Here is a 16826-nt window from a genome sequence, read left to right as displayed (position 1 = left end):
CAGGGCACTCACCAGGGGCTTGCACAGTGAGCGGGGCTGGGAACTCTGGGGAACTCTGGGGAAAAGCGACCATGTTATACTTGAGTTCTTGGTTCTAAGGGAAGCAAAAGCCAAGTATAGTCAAATGCGTACCCTGGATTTTAGGAAAGCTGATTTTAATAAACTCACAACAATGATCACTAAGGTCCCATGGCAAGCGATTCTAACGAGAAAAGGAGTCCAAGATGAGTGGGAGCTTTTAAAAAGGGAAATTCTCAAGGCACAATTACAAACCATTCCAACAAGAAGAAAAGGTGGAAGACAACAGAAGAAGCCAATGTGGCTTCACAAAAAGCTTAGAGATGACCTGAAAACAAAAAAAGACACATATAGGAAGTGGCAAGAAGGCCAAGCAACAAAGGAAGAGTACAGGCAGGTAGCACAGAATTGCAGGGATGGCATCAGGAAGGCTAAAGCTGAGAACGAGCTGAGGTTAGCGAGGGATGCTAAAAGCAACAAAAAGGCTTTCTTCAGCTACGTGCATAGTAAAAGACAGAGGAAAAAATGGTGGTTCAGCGATTAAATAAGGATGGCAAAATGATAACAGATGACAAAGAAAAGGCAGAGGTGCTCAATTCCTACTTTGGCTCAGTCTTCTCCCAAAAGTGGGTCTATGACCCACCTGGCAAAGGTGAAGTTCAGGCAGAAGGGGCAGGAATGCAGCTTGAGATCAATAGGCATTTGGTCAAGGAACACCTAATTACTTTGAATGAGTTCTAATCTCCAGGGCCAGATGAAATGCATCCTAGAATAATAAAGGAACTGGCAGAAGAACTCTCAGAACCGCTGTCTATTCTCTTTGAGAAATCATGGAGGATGGGTGAAGTGCCAGATGACTGGAGGAGGGCTAATGTTGTCCCTATCTTCAAAAAGGGCAAAAAGGAGGAACCTGGGAACTACAGACCAGTCAGTCTGACATTAATCCCTGGGAAAATTCTGGAGCAGATGATAAAGCAATCCATCTGTAAGCACGTTGCAAACAATGCAGTGATGACTCGAAGCCAACATGGATTTGTCAAGAACAAATCCTGCTAGACGAATCTGATCTCATTTTTTGATCAAGTCATCTCCCTTGTGGACCGTGGCAATGCTTTAGACATCATATATCTCGACTTCAGCAAAGCTTTCGACAAAGTGCCCCATGATATCCTGATGAGCAAACTAGCTCAAAGTGGGCTAGATGAAACAACAATCCGGTGGATCCACAGTTGGCTACAGAATCGGACTCAAAGAGTGCTTATCAATGGGACCTTCTCAAACTGGGGAGAGGTAACGAGTGGGGTACCGCAGGGCTGAGTCCTGGGCCCAGTGCTCTTCAACATTTTTATTAATGATTTGGAGGAGGAGGTGCAGGGAATGCTGATCAAATTTGCAGATGACACAAAATTGGGCGGGATAGCTAATACTTTGGAAGACAGAAACAAAATTCAAAGTGATCTTGATAGACTGGAGCGCTGGGCAGAAAACAACAGAATGACATTTGATAGGGATAAATGCCAAGTTCTGCACCTAGGAAAAAGAAACCAAATGCACAGTTACAAGATGGGGAATATGTGGCTCAACAACACTACAAGTGAGAAGGATCTTGGAATTGTTGTCGATCACAAGCTGAATATGAGCCAACCATGTGATGTGGCTGCAAAAAAGGCAAATGCTCTTTTGGGCTGCATTCATAGAAGCATAGCTTCCAAATCCCAGGAAGTACTAGTTCCCCTCTACTCAGCATAGGTTAGGCCTCATCTGGAGTACTGTGTCCTGTTCTGGGCACCACAGTTTAAGAAGGATGCAGACAAACTGGAGAGGGGTCAGAGGAGGGCAACAAAGATGATCAGGGGACTGGAAACAAAGCCCTATGAAGAGAGACTGAAGGAAGTGGGCATGTTTAGCCTTGAGAAGAGAAGACTGAGGGGAGCTATGATAGTGCTCTTCAAGTACTTGAAAGGTTGTCACAGAGAGGAAGGTCAGGATCTCTTCTCCATCATCCCAGAGTGCAGGACACGGAATAATGGGCTCAAGTTACAGGAAGCCAGATTCTGGCTGAACATCAGGAAAAACTTCCTGACTGTTAGAGCAATACGACAATGGAACCAATTACCTAGGGAGGTGGTGGGCTCTCCCACACTGGAGGTGTTCAAGTTGAGGCTGGACAGCCATCTGTCAGGGATGCTCTGACTTGGATTCCTGCACTGAGCAGGGGGTTGGACTCGATGGCCTTGTAGGCCCCTTCCAACCCTACTATTCTATGATTCTGTGATCCCATCCCATACAGTGACCAACCAGATGGCTATGGGAAGCCCACAAGCAGGACATGAGGGTGAAAGCCCTCTCCTGCCACTGTTCTCCAGCAACTGGTATTCAGAGGGATGTTGCCTCTGATCCGGTTGCCTTCAGAGGGTATTGCCTCTAAGCCTGGGCATATAGCTACCATGTCTAGTAGCCATGGATAGCCTTAGCCTCCATGTGAGTTAACATCACATGGAGGCTACATAAGGTTGGCGGAGAATTCTGCTGCAGACCCCAATGACACCCTCAGTGATACGGCATGGCAATGGTGGCCATATCGCTGGCTATATGGAGGCAGCTGGAATCGCCGTGGAGAGGAGCCGGCTTCACGCGGATTCCGGTAGGAGGCGGAGGTAAGTGCTCCATTCTGCCGCAGACTCCAGAGGCCAGATTCAAAAGATTCAAAATGCAGCCATAAAGCCCTTAGTTTAAGCCTAAAAAACCACAGACGCAAATGGTGTAGCGGATGCCACTTGTGGCCGTAAAGCCCTTAGTTTAAGCTAAACGCAGCCATAAATGGCTGCAATTAGCTTAAACTAAGGGCTTTACGGCCGCAAGTGGCGTCCTCTATGCCATTTGCATCTGGATTCCTTCCTCCTCAGCGATATGGCATGGCAATGGTGGACGTATCACTGGCTATACGGAGCTGGCCGGCGGCTCTACAGAATTGCCGTGGAGCGGAGCCGGCCCATGAGGATTCCAGGGGAAGGAAAGGATCACCTCCCCCCCTGTGGACCCCCCCCCAGAAGAGAAGGTAGGGGTTTCGTATATCCCACATGACAGCAGGTCTAGCATGTTTGGCTGTGCTATCTCTTCATGTGATGTCATCAAGATGGGGAGAAAAGCACCTGGATCCATGAATTTTGTAGGGATCTCAGAGAAATCTGCTGCGGATTCAAATGAGGCTGGATTCTTTGGAATCCAGCTAGGGGTGTACGAAACCCCGCTTACCTGGCTCCGCCGGGTTCCACTGGGGGGGAGGCGCTTCGTGCCTCCCCCCAGAATCCTGTCCGGCCGGCTCCTGCTGTGATAGGTTACGTAAACTACGTAAAAATTACGTCCCCGCCGATTGCCTTTAAAAGAAATGTCTTAAAAAAAAGTCTTTAAAAAATGGTGATGGGGGGGGGGATGTGCCCATAGACTTATATGCAAATAGAGTCATGAATCTTGCATATAAGTCTATGTGTCCATAGGCTTATATGCAAGATTCACCGCAAGATTCTGCATATAAGTCTATGGGCACATGCAGTCTGCAGGATGTGCCCATAGACTTATACGCTAAATAGAGCGGTGAATCTTGCGTATAAGCCTATGGACACATAGACTTATACACAAGATTCATGACTCTGTTGCATATAAGTCTATGGGCACATCCTTCCGATCACTTTTTAAGACTTTTTTTTAAAGGCAATCGGCAGGGACGGGGGGAGGCGAACGGGTCTGGCTGGCAGGAGGGAAGGTAAGTGTCCACAAGCCAGTTCCCCCCCCCCCCGCCAGAATCCGAGTGGAGTGGAGCCGCTCTGGAGGATTCCGGGGGGGGGATGCATCGCCTCCCCCGCAAGGATCCCCCACCGGAACAGACGGTGGGGAATCCATACATCCCTAGAATTTTGCTGATCCCCCTTTAAAACCATCTAAGTTGGTGGTCATAACCTCATTTTGTGGTAGCGAATTCCCACTGTGTCCTTTTATCTGTCCTGAATCTCCCAGAATTCAGCTTCCTTGGATCACCTTCATTGAATCATTCACTGGATCACTTCACTGGATCATTCTAACAGAGGAAGAAAATCTTATTCCTATCTGCTTTCTCCATGCCACACATAATTTTACATGCCTCTATCTTCTTCCCATTCCTCATCTTTTTTTCTAAGCTTAAGGGCCTCAAACATCGTAACTTTTCGTCATAGTGAAGTTGCTCCAGCACTTGGATCATTTTGTTTCCTTCTTTCTGCATTGTTTCCAGCTCTACAATATCCTTTTTTCAGATGTGTTGACCAGAACTTCATTGAGTTTTCTAAGTGCGATTGCACCATCAACGGTAAAGGTATTAGGATATTAGCAGTTTTATTTTGTATCCATTTTCTAATGATCCCTAACAGTGTTTGTGTCTTTTTCAAAGCTTCTGCACATCAGGTCAATGTTTTCATCGACCTAACCACCAAAACTCCAAGATCTCTTTCTTGGCCAATCACCACCAGCTCAGACCCCCATACGAAGTTAAGAATTTTTTGCCCCAAATGTGAATCGCTCAACACTAGCTTATATTGAAGTATATTTGCCATTTTGTTAGGGATGTCAGAGAATTCCGCCACGAATCTCGGGGAGGCCGAATGCCAGCGCATTCAGTCCCACGAAATTGGTGGCGGAATGGTCTGCCCCCCCGCCCCCCCTGCGATGGGACTTACCTTGGGCGGATCTTCCTGGCGGCGGCAGCTCCGGCGGCGGTTCAGCGGCAGTGGCTGTGCCAGCCAGTCTTCCGACCGGCTGCCGCCACCGCCATTTCCAGTTAAAAAAACAAAAAAAAAAACAAAAACAAAAAAACGTGATAGGCTACGTAAAGATTTACGTAGCCCATCACGGCTGATTTAAAAAAAAAATGCGCGTATGCAAATGGAGGCACCCATGGCCGCCGCCATTTGCGTTCCTTATTTTGGCACGTCGTAGTCTACGTAAACATTTACGTAGACTAAGACGGCGAAAATAAGGCGAACGCAAATAGCACAGCATCTGCGCTATTTGCGTTCCCCTTATTTTCGCCGTCTTAGTCTACGTAAATGTTTACGTAGACTAAGACGTGCCAAAATAAGGAACGCAAATGGCAGCGCCCATGGGCGCCATTTGCGTATGCGCGTTGTTTTTTTCTTTTAAATCAGCCGTGATAGGCTACGTAAACATTTACGTAGCCTATCACGGCTGACTGCAGGAATGCAAACGGCGGCGGCTATGGCCGCCGCCATTTGCATCCCTGCTAGCCAATGGCCGGATGTCCGGCCGCTGGCAGAGCCAGCCGGTGGCTCTGCAGAATCCCTGCAGAGTGCAGCCAGCTGGCCAGGATTCAGGGGGGAGGGACAGAGCACCTCCCCCCCGGCCAGAATTTTGGGGGGAGGGATGGAGCGCCTCCCCCCCCCACGAATGTCACCCTTCGAAAAGTTAAGTGAACTTCTTACATCCCTACATTTTGTTGCCCATTCACCCAGTCTGGAGAAATCCTTTCAGAGTTTTTCATAATCTTTTTTTGTATTGATCACCCTGAATAGTTTGGTGACATCAGCAAACTTCTCCATCTCTCTGCTCACCCCTAACTCTACATCATATATGAACAAGTTAAAAAGCACTGAACCAAGTTCAGATTCTTCTCACACACACCCATTCTGAGAGCTGTCCATCTATTCCTACTCCTGTTTTTAACCAGTTACTGATCCATACAATGACCTGTCCTCTTATCCCATGTAGAGATGCTGAAGAAATTCGAGATGGACTAAAATGGGCTCTGATTTCTAAGAATCTGACCTGCAGAATCCACTGTGGAGTGACCCCTGCAGGCTGCGTGGAGTCCACGGACTTTCGGATGATTTCTTTTACGTTCCCAAAATTTATGCATATAAATTCGTAGGAAAATATGTAAGTTTCTGCAGAGGAAATGTTGAATGGAATGCGGGACAATACACTAAATATTATGTAAATGATGTAAATATTTACATAAATACTTACAGAATTATTTACACATTTTTGAATGATGAAAAAAATATTTGCATCCATCTGTGGGTGGACGATGGAACAAAAGGCACCTGTCAATCCATGAAACACAGACGGAACGGATTTTACACAGTCCGTACATCCCTAATCCCATGACTGCTGAGTTTATTTGGAGTCTTTGAGGGACTTAGTCAAAAGCTTTCTGGAAGTCCAAGTACACATCAAATAACCTACCGAAAGCTCAACACCAACAGCAGCCTCTTAGTGACATGTTACTGCACCTTCTTTGGAAAGAAAGGGGCTTCTTTTTAGTTGTAGGCCAGTGATGGTGACCTCTTTTTCAAAGGGAAGACACTAAGTCCAAGATGAATTTGAAAGCACTGTTAAGAAATCTGCTTATTATGATTATTTAGGTAGACTTTTGGGTATTAGGAAATTTGGGGTTCTAACACTCTTTGCATTTCTCAACCATACACTCGGATTTTAATTAGCAACCACCCACCTAGATTATTGAAGTAAGAGAATATAGGAAATAAAATTTAGGGAAAGATCACCTGTTATGGATCCAACACTGTGTACATTGGCTAGGCTGTATTTTCTGGCTCATGTTTCTTTAAACAGAAATCTCAATAAAATATTTTAAATGTATTTTATTTTATTTATAATATTTATATACCACCTTTCCACAAATGTTACAAGATGGTACATAACAAAAAAAAGGATAAAAAGTCCCAGTACAGCAATATTAGTCCCTGTGCAACAACAAAGGAAACAGAGGGTTGAATGGCACAAACCCATCAGTTGGAGAGAGAAGAAAGTTTTCATGCAATGAAATGCACACACACGTTGTAATAAATGTGAGTTACTCAGGAGCACTACTATGGGCTTGCAGAACTTCCAACCAGTTCAATGCGTCCCATCAGTGCCATGTTTCCCTTCATTTGTGCTACAGAGCCCTTCCAAAATATAGCCATGCTCTAAAATAATTCTAAAACTCTCCTCTGCTCCTTTTAAACCTGGATTGTTCCAAACATACAACTTAATTAACTGGACACCCAAGTGAACTGCCTTTTAAACCCATTATTTTCATCTCCAGTGCACAGAAATTCAAATATATTAATATTGCATTGTCTGCTAGGAAATATATACATATTAAGAGGCATACTGTGAGTCAGAAACCAAGCAGATAAAATTATTGCCAAAAAGCACAGGAAATACACTTGTTGCTGGGTCAGATGAATGTAGCTTTATGCAAGCCTTTTATTAGCTCACAGTGGCAAAGTGCTTTATTTGACAGACATAGAGTATTGGACTATTCTGTTTTAGGCATGGTAATTTTCTTCCTTCCCACCCTCCATTTTTCATCTCTCTGTATATTCTGGGGAGGAGGCTGTGCTTTTGTTTTTAGTTACTGAACACTGGTTCAACAATGCAAGAAAAGAAAACCAAAGACTGCATTATAAATACAATACATGAGCTATTTCAAAATGCAGCATGAGAAAACAACCTCTCTCTCCCTCCCTCCGTTCACACCCCCCCCCTACACACACACACACACACATACACACACCCCTTTAGTTGTGGAGCAGCAAAACTACAAAAAAATAGTAAAAAAAAAATTGCATCTATCAGAAAGGCAAGCAGGAACTAGACAACTAAAACTTTACAGATCATTATTTAAGAAGCTGGCTTGGAATAAATATATTTTTTCAGCCTTTTTCAGCCTCCACACTTATATTCTTGTGGCGGGGGAACCAATCAATATTTTTCCAGTTAAAACCACGTGGGGTTTTGTATTTAACAACAATCAACTTTAATAGCTAGGCTTTACCAGTTCACTGGCTGTGGATGTAATCCTATTGACATTTACTTGAGAGTAAGTACTGCTGAGCTCAATAGAATTTAGTGCCCAGTAACTACGCATAGGGTTGGACTGAAAGTCATTAATTACTAGTTTAAGACTATCTATATAGCTGTAAATTTTAAATTACATTCAAACCTAGCTAATCCATATAATTCTCTATTTGCTTAGGTATGACCAAAATGTAGGTTTTAAAGCAGGGATAGAAAACCTGGGAACCTCCAGATGTTCTTGGACTACGTAAGAGCAGCCCTGCTGGATCTGACCAACGGCCTCTCTAGCCCAGCATTCTGCTCTCACAGCAGCCAACCGGATACCTATGGGAAGCCCCCAAGCAGGACATTAGAGCAGCAGCGCCCTCCTGTTCCCCAGTAACTGGTATATGTAAGCATACTGCCTCTGATACCAGAGCTAATATATAGCCATCATGATTAGCAGCAATTGATAGCCTCATTCTCCATCGGCTATGCTGACTGCGGATGGAAACTGGAGTCCAATCACTTCTGGAGGGGCACAGTTTTCCAAATCCTGTTTTGCAGTTTTTTATTTTTTAAAAAATAGGGGAGATGCCCATAGTCAGTTTCATGTTAAGTGGGCCAATTCGCCATTATCTTATCATTAAGGTCATTAAGGTTGCCAGTTGGTCATTGTCTTATCAGTCCAAGTAGAACCACCTTGGAAAAAGCATGCATGATGTTATCACATGTCCTTCTTTGCATGCATATATGAACTGGTGTGTATACTCAGGATGTACAGATTTCATTTAATCTCTGCCATCTGTATTTCGCAGATTGTCAGGCAACTTTCGTTCCATCATCGGCTCATTGACAGAATTGGATTTCTTGTCCACCTTCGGAAAAGTATGCAAAAAGACCACTTCAATTTACGTAACTTCCACTGGCATGTAACATTTTGTGTATTTGTCTTAGCTCAGTGTACAATCAATGAACACAGCACACAAAAACAGAGTGCTATGCAGCCGAGGCTGAAGGGAGATCAGACACATATAAAATGTGGTTGTTGTTTTTAAATGGCATATTTATTAGCTGATTTTCCAGTAACTTTTAGGGATGTACGAAAGTCACTTACCTTTCACGGATTATGTTGATGGTGGGGGGGGAGGCATTCCATCCCTCCCCCCGGAATCCTCGACAGGGGGGGAGGAGCTCCGTTCCTCCCTCCCGGAATCCTCCGCGGCCGGCTGTGCTCCACAGCAGCTCTGCAGAGCAGCTGGCCAGGCCCAGCCAGGCCAGAGCCATCCGCAGGCGGATTTCCGGCCGTGGAGGGCTCTGGGTAAAAACAAAAACAAAAAAACCGCGTACGCAAATGGCGTCAGATACGGTCGCCGCCATTTGCGTTCCTTATTTTTGCCGTCTTAATCTACGTAAATATTTACGTAGACTATGACGGCGAAAATAAAGGGGAACGCAAATAGCGTAGCGGGCGCCATACATCTATACATACTGCTATACATCTGCTGTGTATGCTCCACCCCTTTGGTAAAGTCCCTTTAATCCTATGTTTGTTGTTACATGTATATACACTCGGGATGTTGGAGAAATCTGAAACGGATTCAGCGTCTTCCGAGTCATGTGGATTCCATGGACTTGGGGACCATTTTTTTTAAACTTTCTGAAATTGTATGCAAATTTGGCATATGAAAATACAAAAGTTACTAGGGATGGCAGAGAATTCCGCCACGGATCTTGGTGAGGCCGAATGCCTGTGCATTCGGCCCCCCGAACTCCGTGGCAGAACGGCCTGCCACCCCCCGCCCCCCCCGCGGATCCCCCCCGGGACGAGACTCACCTGGGGCGGATCTTCTGGGTGCGGCGGCTCCGGCGGCGGTTGCAGTGGCGACGTCTGGTCTTCTGTTTTAGCCTACGTAAATATTTACATAGGCTAAAACAGCAAATCAAAAAGGGACGCAAACGGCGCCCGCTACTGAGGGCAAAAATCCCTTCGAAGAAATGGAGTAGCACTCATAGTCAACAAAAGGGTGGGAAAAGCAGTACTGGGGTACAATCTCAAAAACGATAGAATGATCTCAGTACGAATCCAAGGCAAACCATTCAACATCACAGTAATTCAAGTCTATGCCCCAACCACTGAGGCCAAAGAAGCTGAGGTTGTTTGGTTCTATGAAGACCTACAACACCTTCTAGAACTAACACCAAAAAAAGATGTCCTCTTCATCATAGGGAATTGGAATGCTAAAGTAGAAAGTCAAGAAATAACTCGGATAACAGGAAAGCATGGTGTACAAAATGAAGCAGGACAAAGGCTCACAGAGTTTTGCCAGGAGAACACGCTGATCATAGCAAACACTCTTTTCCAACAGCACAAGAGGTGACTCTACACATGGACATCACCAGATGGTCAATACTGAAATCAGATTGCTTATGTACTTTGCAGCCAAAGATTGAGAAGCTCCATACAGTCAGTAAAAACAAGACCTGGAGCTGACTGTGGCTCAGATCACGAGCTGCTTCTTGCAACATTTCGGCTTAAATTGAAGAACGTAGGGAAAACCACTAAACCATTCAGGTATGACTGAATCATATCCCTGATGAATATATAGTGGAGGTGAGGAATAGATTTCAGGGATTAGACCTGATAGACAGAGTGCCTGAGGAACTATGGACAGAGGTCCGTAACATTGTTCAGGAGGCAGCAGCTAAATCCATCCCAAAGAGAAAGAAATGCAAGAAAGCCAAGTGGCTGTCTGATGAGGCTTTACAAGTAGCTGAGGAAAGAAGGGAAGCAAAAAGCAAGGGAGAAAGGGGAAGATATACCCAACTGAATGCAGAGTTCCAGAGAATAGCAAGGAGAGACAAGATTACAAGAAGGCCTTCTTAAATGAACAATGCAAAGAAATCGAGGAAAACAATAGAATGGGAAAGACTAGAGATCTGTTCAAGAAAATCGGAGATCTCAAGGGAACGTTTTGTGCAAAGACGGGCATGATAAAGGACAAAGAAGGCAGGGACCTACCAGAAGCAGATGAGATGAAGAAGGGGTGGAAAGAATACACAGAAGAACTATACAGGAAAGATCTTAATGTCCCTGGTAGCCATGATAGTGCGGTCACTGAACTTGAGCCGGACATCCTCGAGAGTGAAGTCAAGTGGGCCTTCGGAAGCATTACTAACAACAAAGCTAGCAGAGATGACAGTATTCCAGCTGAGCTATTTAAGATCTGAAAAGATGATGCTGTTAAAGTGCTGCACTCAATATGCCAACAAATTTGGAACACTCAACAGTGGCCACAAGACTGGAAAAGGTCACTTTACATTCCATTTCCAAAGAAGGGCAATGCCAAAGGTTTTTCAAACTACAGTACAATTGCGCTCATTTCACATGCCAGCAAGGTTATGCTCAAAATCCTAAAAGCTAGGCTTCAGCGGTATTTGAAGCCAGAACTACCGGAAGTACAAGCTGGGTTTCGAAGAGGCAGATGATCAAATCGCCAACATTTGCTGGATTATGGAGAAAGCAAGAGAATTTCAGAAAAACATATATTTCTGCTTCATTGACTACACTAAAACCTTTGATTGTGTGGATCACAAGAAACTGTGGCAAATTCTTAAAGAGATGGGAGTACCAGACCACCTTACCTGTCTCCTGAGAAACCTGTACAAGGGTCAAGAAGCAACAGTAAAAACCGGACATGTACAACCGATTGGTTCAAAATTAGGAAAGGAGTACGACAAGGCTGTATATTGTCGCCCCGCTTATTTAATTTATATGCAGAGTACATCATGAGAAACGCCGAGTTGGATGAATCACAGGTCGGGATTAAGATTGCTGGGAGAATTCTCAACAACCTCAGATACGCAGATGATACCACCCTAATGGCAGAAAGCGAAGAGGATCTAAAGAACCTCTTGTTGAGGGTGAAAGTGGAGAATGCAAAAGCCAGTTTGAAACTCAACATTAAAAAAACGAAGATCATGGCATCTGGCCCCATCACATCCTGGCATATAGAAGGGGACGAAATGGAAGCAGTGACAGATTTTACTTTCTTGGGCTCCAAGATCACAGCAGACAGTGACTGTAGCCATGAAATTAAAAGACAGTTGCTCCTTGGGAGGAAAGCTATGGCAAACCTAGACAGCATAGTAAGAAGCAGAGACTTCACCTTGTCGACAAAGGTTCGTATAATCAAAGCTATGGTTTTCCCAGTAGCAACATATGGCTGTGAGAGCTGGACTATAAGGAAGGCTGAGCGCTGAAGAATTGATGCCTTCAAACTGTGGTGCTGGAGAAGACTCTTACGAGTCCCCTGGACTGCAAGGAGGTCAAATCAGTCCATCCTAAAGGAAATCAACCCTGACTGCTCATTGGAAGGACAGATGCCGAAGCTGAAATTCAAATATTTTGGCCACCTAATGAGAAGAGAAAACTCACTGGAAAAGACCCTGATGCTGGGAAAGATTGAAGGCAAAAGGAGAAGGGGATGGCAGAGGATGAGATGGCTAGATAGCATCACCGATATGGATATGAATTTGAGCACTCTCCGGGAGAGAGCGGAGGACAGGAAGGCCTGGCATGTTATGGTCCATGGGGTCACGAAGAGTCGGACACGACTTAACGACTGAACAACAACTTCTAAAATGGGGAAATTAGCTCAAACGCTCATTAAAGGCAAAAAGCATATACTTTGTTATTACAGATGTTGTTCTTAACACACACATATTACAAAAGAAAGACAGCATAGTTAGTATACCAACCGCCTAGCATCTGAGCCAGTATACTAGTCTTTATTCAGCCTAACATAAAGGTAGAGAAAGATAAAAAGTAGGGAAAGCAGTGTCGGCCAAATAAGGTGTGGAAGATTGAAAATGGTAATGCTGCTTCCCAATGGTGTAAGCTCCCTGCTGGACCACCATAACACTTGGACTCAAAACTGACAACTCACCCATAGGTCTCAATTCCCAGCAAAGCAGCAAAAAAGGGTGTAGCAAGCTCACAGGTTGTGTTGCGTTATGCATGGAACCCAGCTTTAGATTCAATGGGCAATGTATCTATTTCATAGAATCATAGAATCATAGAATAGTATGGTTGGAAGGGGCCTACAAGACCATCGAGTCCAACCCCCTGCTCAATGCAGGAATCCAAGTCAGAGCATCCTGACAGATCCAGCCTCATCTTGAATGCCTCCAGTGTGGGAGAGCCCACCACCTCCCTAGGTCATTGGTTCCATTGTTGTATTGCTCTGACGGTCAGGAAGTTTTTCCTGATGTTCAGCCGGAATCTGGCTTCCAGTAACTTGAGCCCATTATTCTGTGTCCTGCACTCTGGGATGATCAAGAAGAGATCCTGGCCTTCCTCTCTGTGATAGCCTTTCAAGTACTTGAAGAGTGCTATAGAAATTATAGAGAATTTCTATATAGATTTTCATTTTTAAAATCCAAAAGTGGGTTACAAGATAAAAATCATGATAAAACACAATAAAACCAATCATTAAAACAATACAACTGTGATATAACAATAACATCTCATTAAGATAACCATGTGTAGCTGACAAAGCAAGCAGTCAGGGAAACCCCTGGGCAAATAGATGTGTTTTAAGTAATTGGCAGAAGCACTCCACTCTAGGAACCCAGCTGACTTTCATGGGGAGATGTTTCCACATGGTGAGTGCCACAACTGAGAAGGCCCTCCACAGCACTGTGGCCAAATGAACCTTAAGCAGGAGGTAAAGCTTTTTCTCTAAGTGTACAAGACAAATGGATCTCTCTGGGCAAATGACACAACAAAGCAGCTCAGTGGGGAAATGGGGAACTCTGCCTCCGGAAATGTGGGATGAGCACTGGAGTGGAGTGAGGAATCATCCTAGGAAAGGGTCATGAGAAACAATATTAGAAGCCAGTTGGACCCTGGGTTATTCCAGCTGAGACCTACAAGCACGAGGGATGTTTTCAAGCTAATTTTGATCCTTTGGGTACTCCATAGAAGCTAGAGAGAACTAAACGGGTTAAAAAAAAAGTTTTTAAAATAGCCTTTTTGGATACCACTTAGTTTTTATTTTGTTTTACAACTGGGGGGGGGCAGTGGGGGGTGCATGGGGCCCATGATCCACATATTGCCCATCCCTGATCTAGGGAATAGGGTGCTGCTCTTAAGCCACTTATCTGATCAACAATGTTTTGAAGCCTTAATGGTGAATTCCATAAAAGCAAAGCCAGCCTAGTTCCGAGCACACTTGGAAATGATGATCATCATTTCTGGTAGTGGCCAAGACACACATTTGGTTTGGTCTTGATGTGAGAAGATTTAATTGCATCTTCAGTATCCAAGCCAGGCAGAAAATTACCATGCCGGATGCACTTGTAAATTCATAGGAAACTGCCTTACCCAGTTAAGACTACTTGTTCATCTAGCCCAGTATTGCCTACTCTAACTGGCAGAGGCTCTCCAGGGTCTTGGCCAGAGGTTTCTCCCATTCCCTACTCCTCGACCCTTTTAACTGGAGGTATCAGGGATCAAACCTGGGACCTTCTGCATGGAAAGCCTGTGTTCTACCAAGAAGAACATCTACCAAGATGTTCTTCCCCACTTTTTTCATTCCTTACATGGGAAAAGATACATGTGTCCTTTCTCACACAAGAAATCAGTAGTCAGGAATATGCAAATCAGCAAATTGTGAGCTTGCCTGAGTTCTCCGGATTCCATCTCAAAAGTTCGTTTCAACTCAAGTCAGTATCAGATTGCGAGCTTTGTTTTTTTTCTTTTCGCACAAAAATCCATGCACAGGTTTGTGCATCTTTTCCCAAATGTACGCACCAATTGCCTGCGTCTTTGAAATGTATACATACTTCTCCCATTGATTAAAGTGTATTTGTGTTCATTTTTCAAAAGTACGCATTTTTCATGTGCATTTTTCAAATGTATACATACTGTCAAACATTTTTTTTGGTCCACAAATAATATTGCAAGCTTGGAAATGTACGACTGTCAACTACAGATCGTATCTGAGTCTGTGCTCAATCTGGAATGTGTGAACTGGATAAGTCCTGATCAAAAACAAACTGAAATGAATTTCTCATACATCCCAATAGTAGTACAGTCTGATTTTTTTCACTTACAGACACAGAAATCCAGAGAGGTCTAAGCAGATTATTTACCTTGTTGGATACCAGAGAAAAGCAAGGAGCTCTTGCTTTGACACTAGTATCCCTGACATTTTGACACCTTAAAAGGCTTGTTACATTTTAATTCCAATGCCACACCTTGAAAAGACCCAGTAATACATTTGCTTAGACCAAAACACTTGCAACAAGATTAATAAAAATAGACTGCACAACAGAGCCAATAATATGACATTTAAAACAGGGGATAACTTCGAAAGACTTTCAGATCCTTTAAAAAAGGAAAGAGGGAAGGAAGAAAGACTGCCTGTTTATTTATACATCTTCTTTGGTGAAAAGGTCAGTAGAAAATTCACCTCTAAGGTCAACGTTGCTAAGCAACCGCTTCCAGAATTTCTGCAACACTGATCAAGCATATTATGTTCCACTGACTGGGTTCAGAATAAATATGAGTAACATCTTACCTGTTCTTCCGCACAAGGAGAGAAGATGCTTCTACTTCTATGGAGATGCAAAGATCCAAAACTGTCTGCTACACATGGTATTTTCTAACCAAAGAAAAAGGATACGTCCCGGGACCACAGGCTTCCTGTTCACAAATGCAAAAGATAGCTTCGTCTTCAGAAACACAAGAGAGGGTTTGATGAGGTGCTGCCCGAAATGGAGGGACATGTTCAATCTTTCTATCCACAGGTCCTGCTGAGGAGAGCAATTCATATCATCAGAACAGTTACTTGTGCCTGCTTTTCATAGACATCATGGTAGCAGGTTCATTAACACAGTTGCGGGGAATAGGACATGCAGAGTTATCTTTGGTCACCACAGCTCAATATGCACCTTTTACTTCTCCCCACCGATTACTAAAAGAAACATCTGTGTTTGGGGCATGTCAAAACTAGCTTATGAGCCTTTTCATCAGTGTGCCACCCACTTTAGCTGGAAATAGGGATGTTTGAGAAATTCGACACAAACTAAAATGAGCTTGGATTTCTAAGAATCCAACCTGCAGTATCTGCTGAGGAGCAGCCCCCTCAGGCCACACGGAGTCCGTGGACTTTCAGATTTTTTTTTTAACTTTCTCAAAATTTACGCAAACTCCGAGACTGGAGCTGGGGAGAAAAAAACACTCCTCCAGGCAGATTACTGCTGATTTGGGCCAGCTGGGCTCAAGGTTCCTGGGACAGCTCTTGTTATCTGCCCACCCTGATGCAGGGTGGCAGCAGCACCGAAGGCGGGGTCGCCCCTTTGGGGAGAGCCGCTTCAGGGGACACGCAAGGGCAAGGGCCACCCCCCTAACATCTGGCTGACTGTAGCTTTATATGTGCGGTTAGCTGCTCTTCAACAAAAACTCTGTTATGTGCCTGGGAGAGAGGGTATGGGGCCATGGTATCCTTCTGGGGCGATCGTCTGAGCTGGGAGTGGGAGGCACTGCACTGCAGTGGTTTCACTCACTCCTACTTGGAGGGTCGGCTCCAGAAGGTGGTGCTTGGGGAACACTGCTCGGCCCTGTGGATTTTCCAGTATGGGGTTCCACAGGGGGCAGTTTTGTCCCCCATGCTGTTCAAAATCTACTACATGAAACCGCTCAGTGCGGTCATCCGGAGTTTTGGAGTGTGCTGCCATCAGTATGCTAATGACACAGAACTCTATTTCTCCTATTCATCTTCTTCAGGTGAGGCTCTGGATGTGCTGAATCAGTGCCTGGCTGCAACAATGGACTGGATGAGGGACAATAAACTGAAGCTCAATCCAGACAAGACTGAGATGCTGCTGGTGGGTGGTTCTGCTGACTGGATGGAGGGTGCCCAACCTGTTCTGGATGGGGTTGCACTCCCCCTGAAGGAGAAGGTTTG

The 16826-nt window shown here is 44.6% G+C and overlaps 1 protein-coding gene across 7 annotated transcripts in view; it reads right to left on the bottom strand.

Moving 5' to 3' along the window:
- Positions 1–16826, bottom strand: part of FHIT (fragile histidine triad diadenosine triphosphatase) — a 1278194-nt gene that overhangs the window by 1134797 nt on the left and 126571 nt on the right. For 4 of the 7 annotated variants that reach the window (XR_014788578.1, XR_014788577.1, XR_014788576.1 and 1 more), the window contains exon 3: positions 15438–15672. Coding sequence is in view for 1 of the 7 variants with exons in the window: in XM_084840497.1 (XP_084696623.1) it covers positions 15543–15672 (130 nt within the window). In the remaining 6 variants the exon portion in view is untranslated. Of the gene's footprint in view, positions 1–2875; positions 15673–16826 lie in introns of those variants that run through there. The other 3 variants (XR_014788579.1, XM_084840497.1, XR_014788575.1) reach the window with 3 other exon arrangements.

Source organism: Heloderma suspectum, chromosome 2 (assembly GCF_057233095.1).
Source record: "Heloderma suspectum isolate Gila_16-S chromosome 2, 16-S_ref, whole genome shotgun sequence".
In the NCBI taxonomy this organism is placed as follows: domain Eukaryota; kingdom Metazoa; phylum Chordata; class Lepidosauria; order Squamata; family Helodermatidae; genus Heloderma; species Heloderma suspectum.
This window is presented reverse-complemented; position numbering and strand designations above follow the sequence as displayed.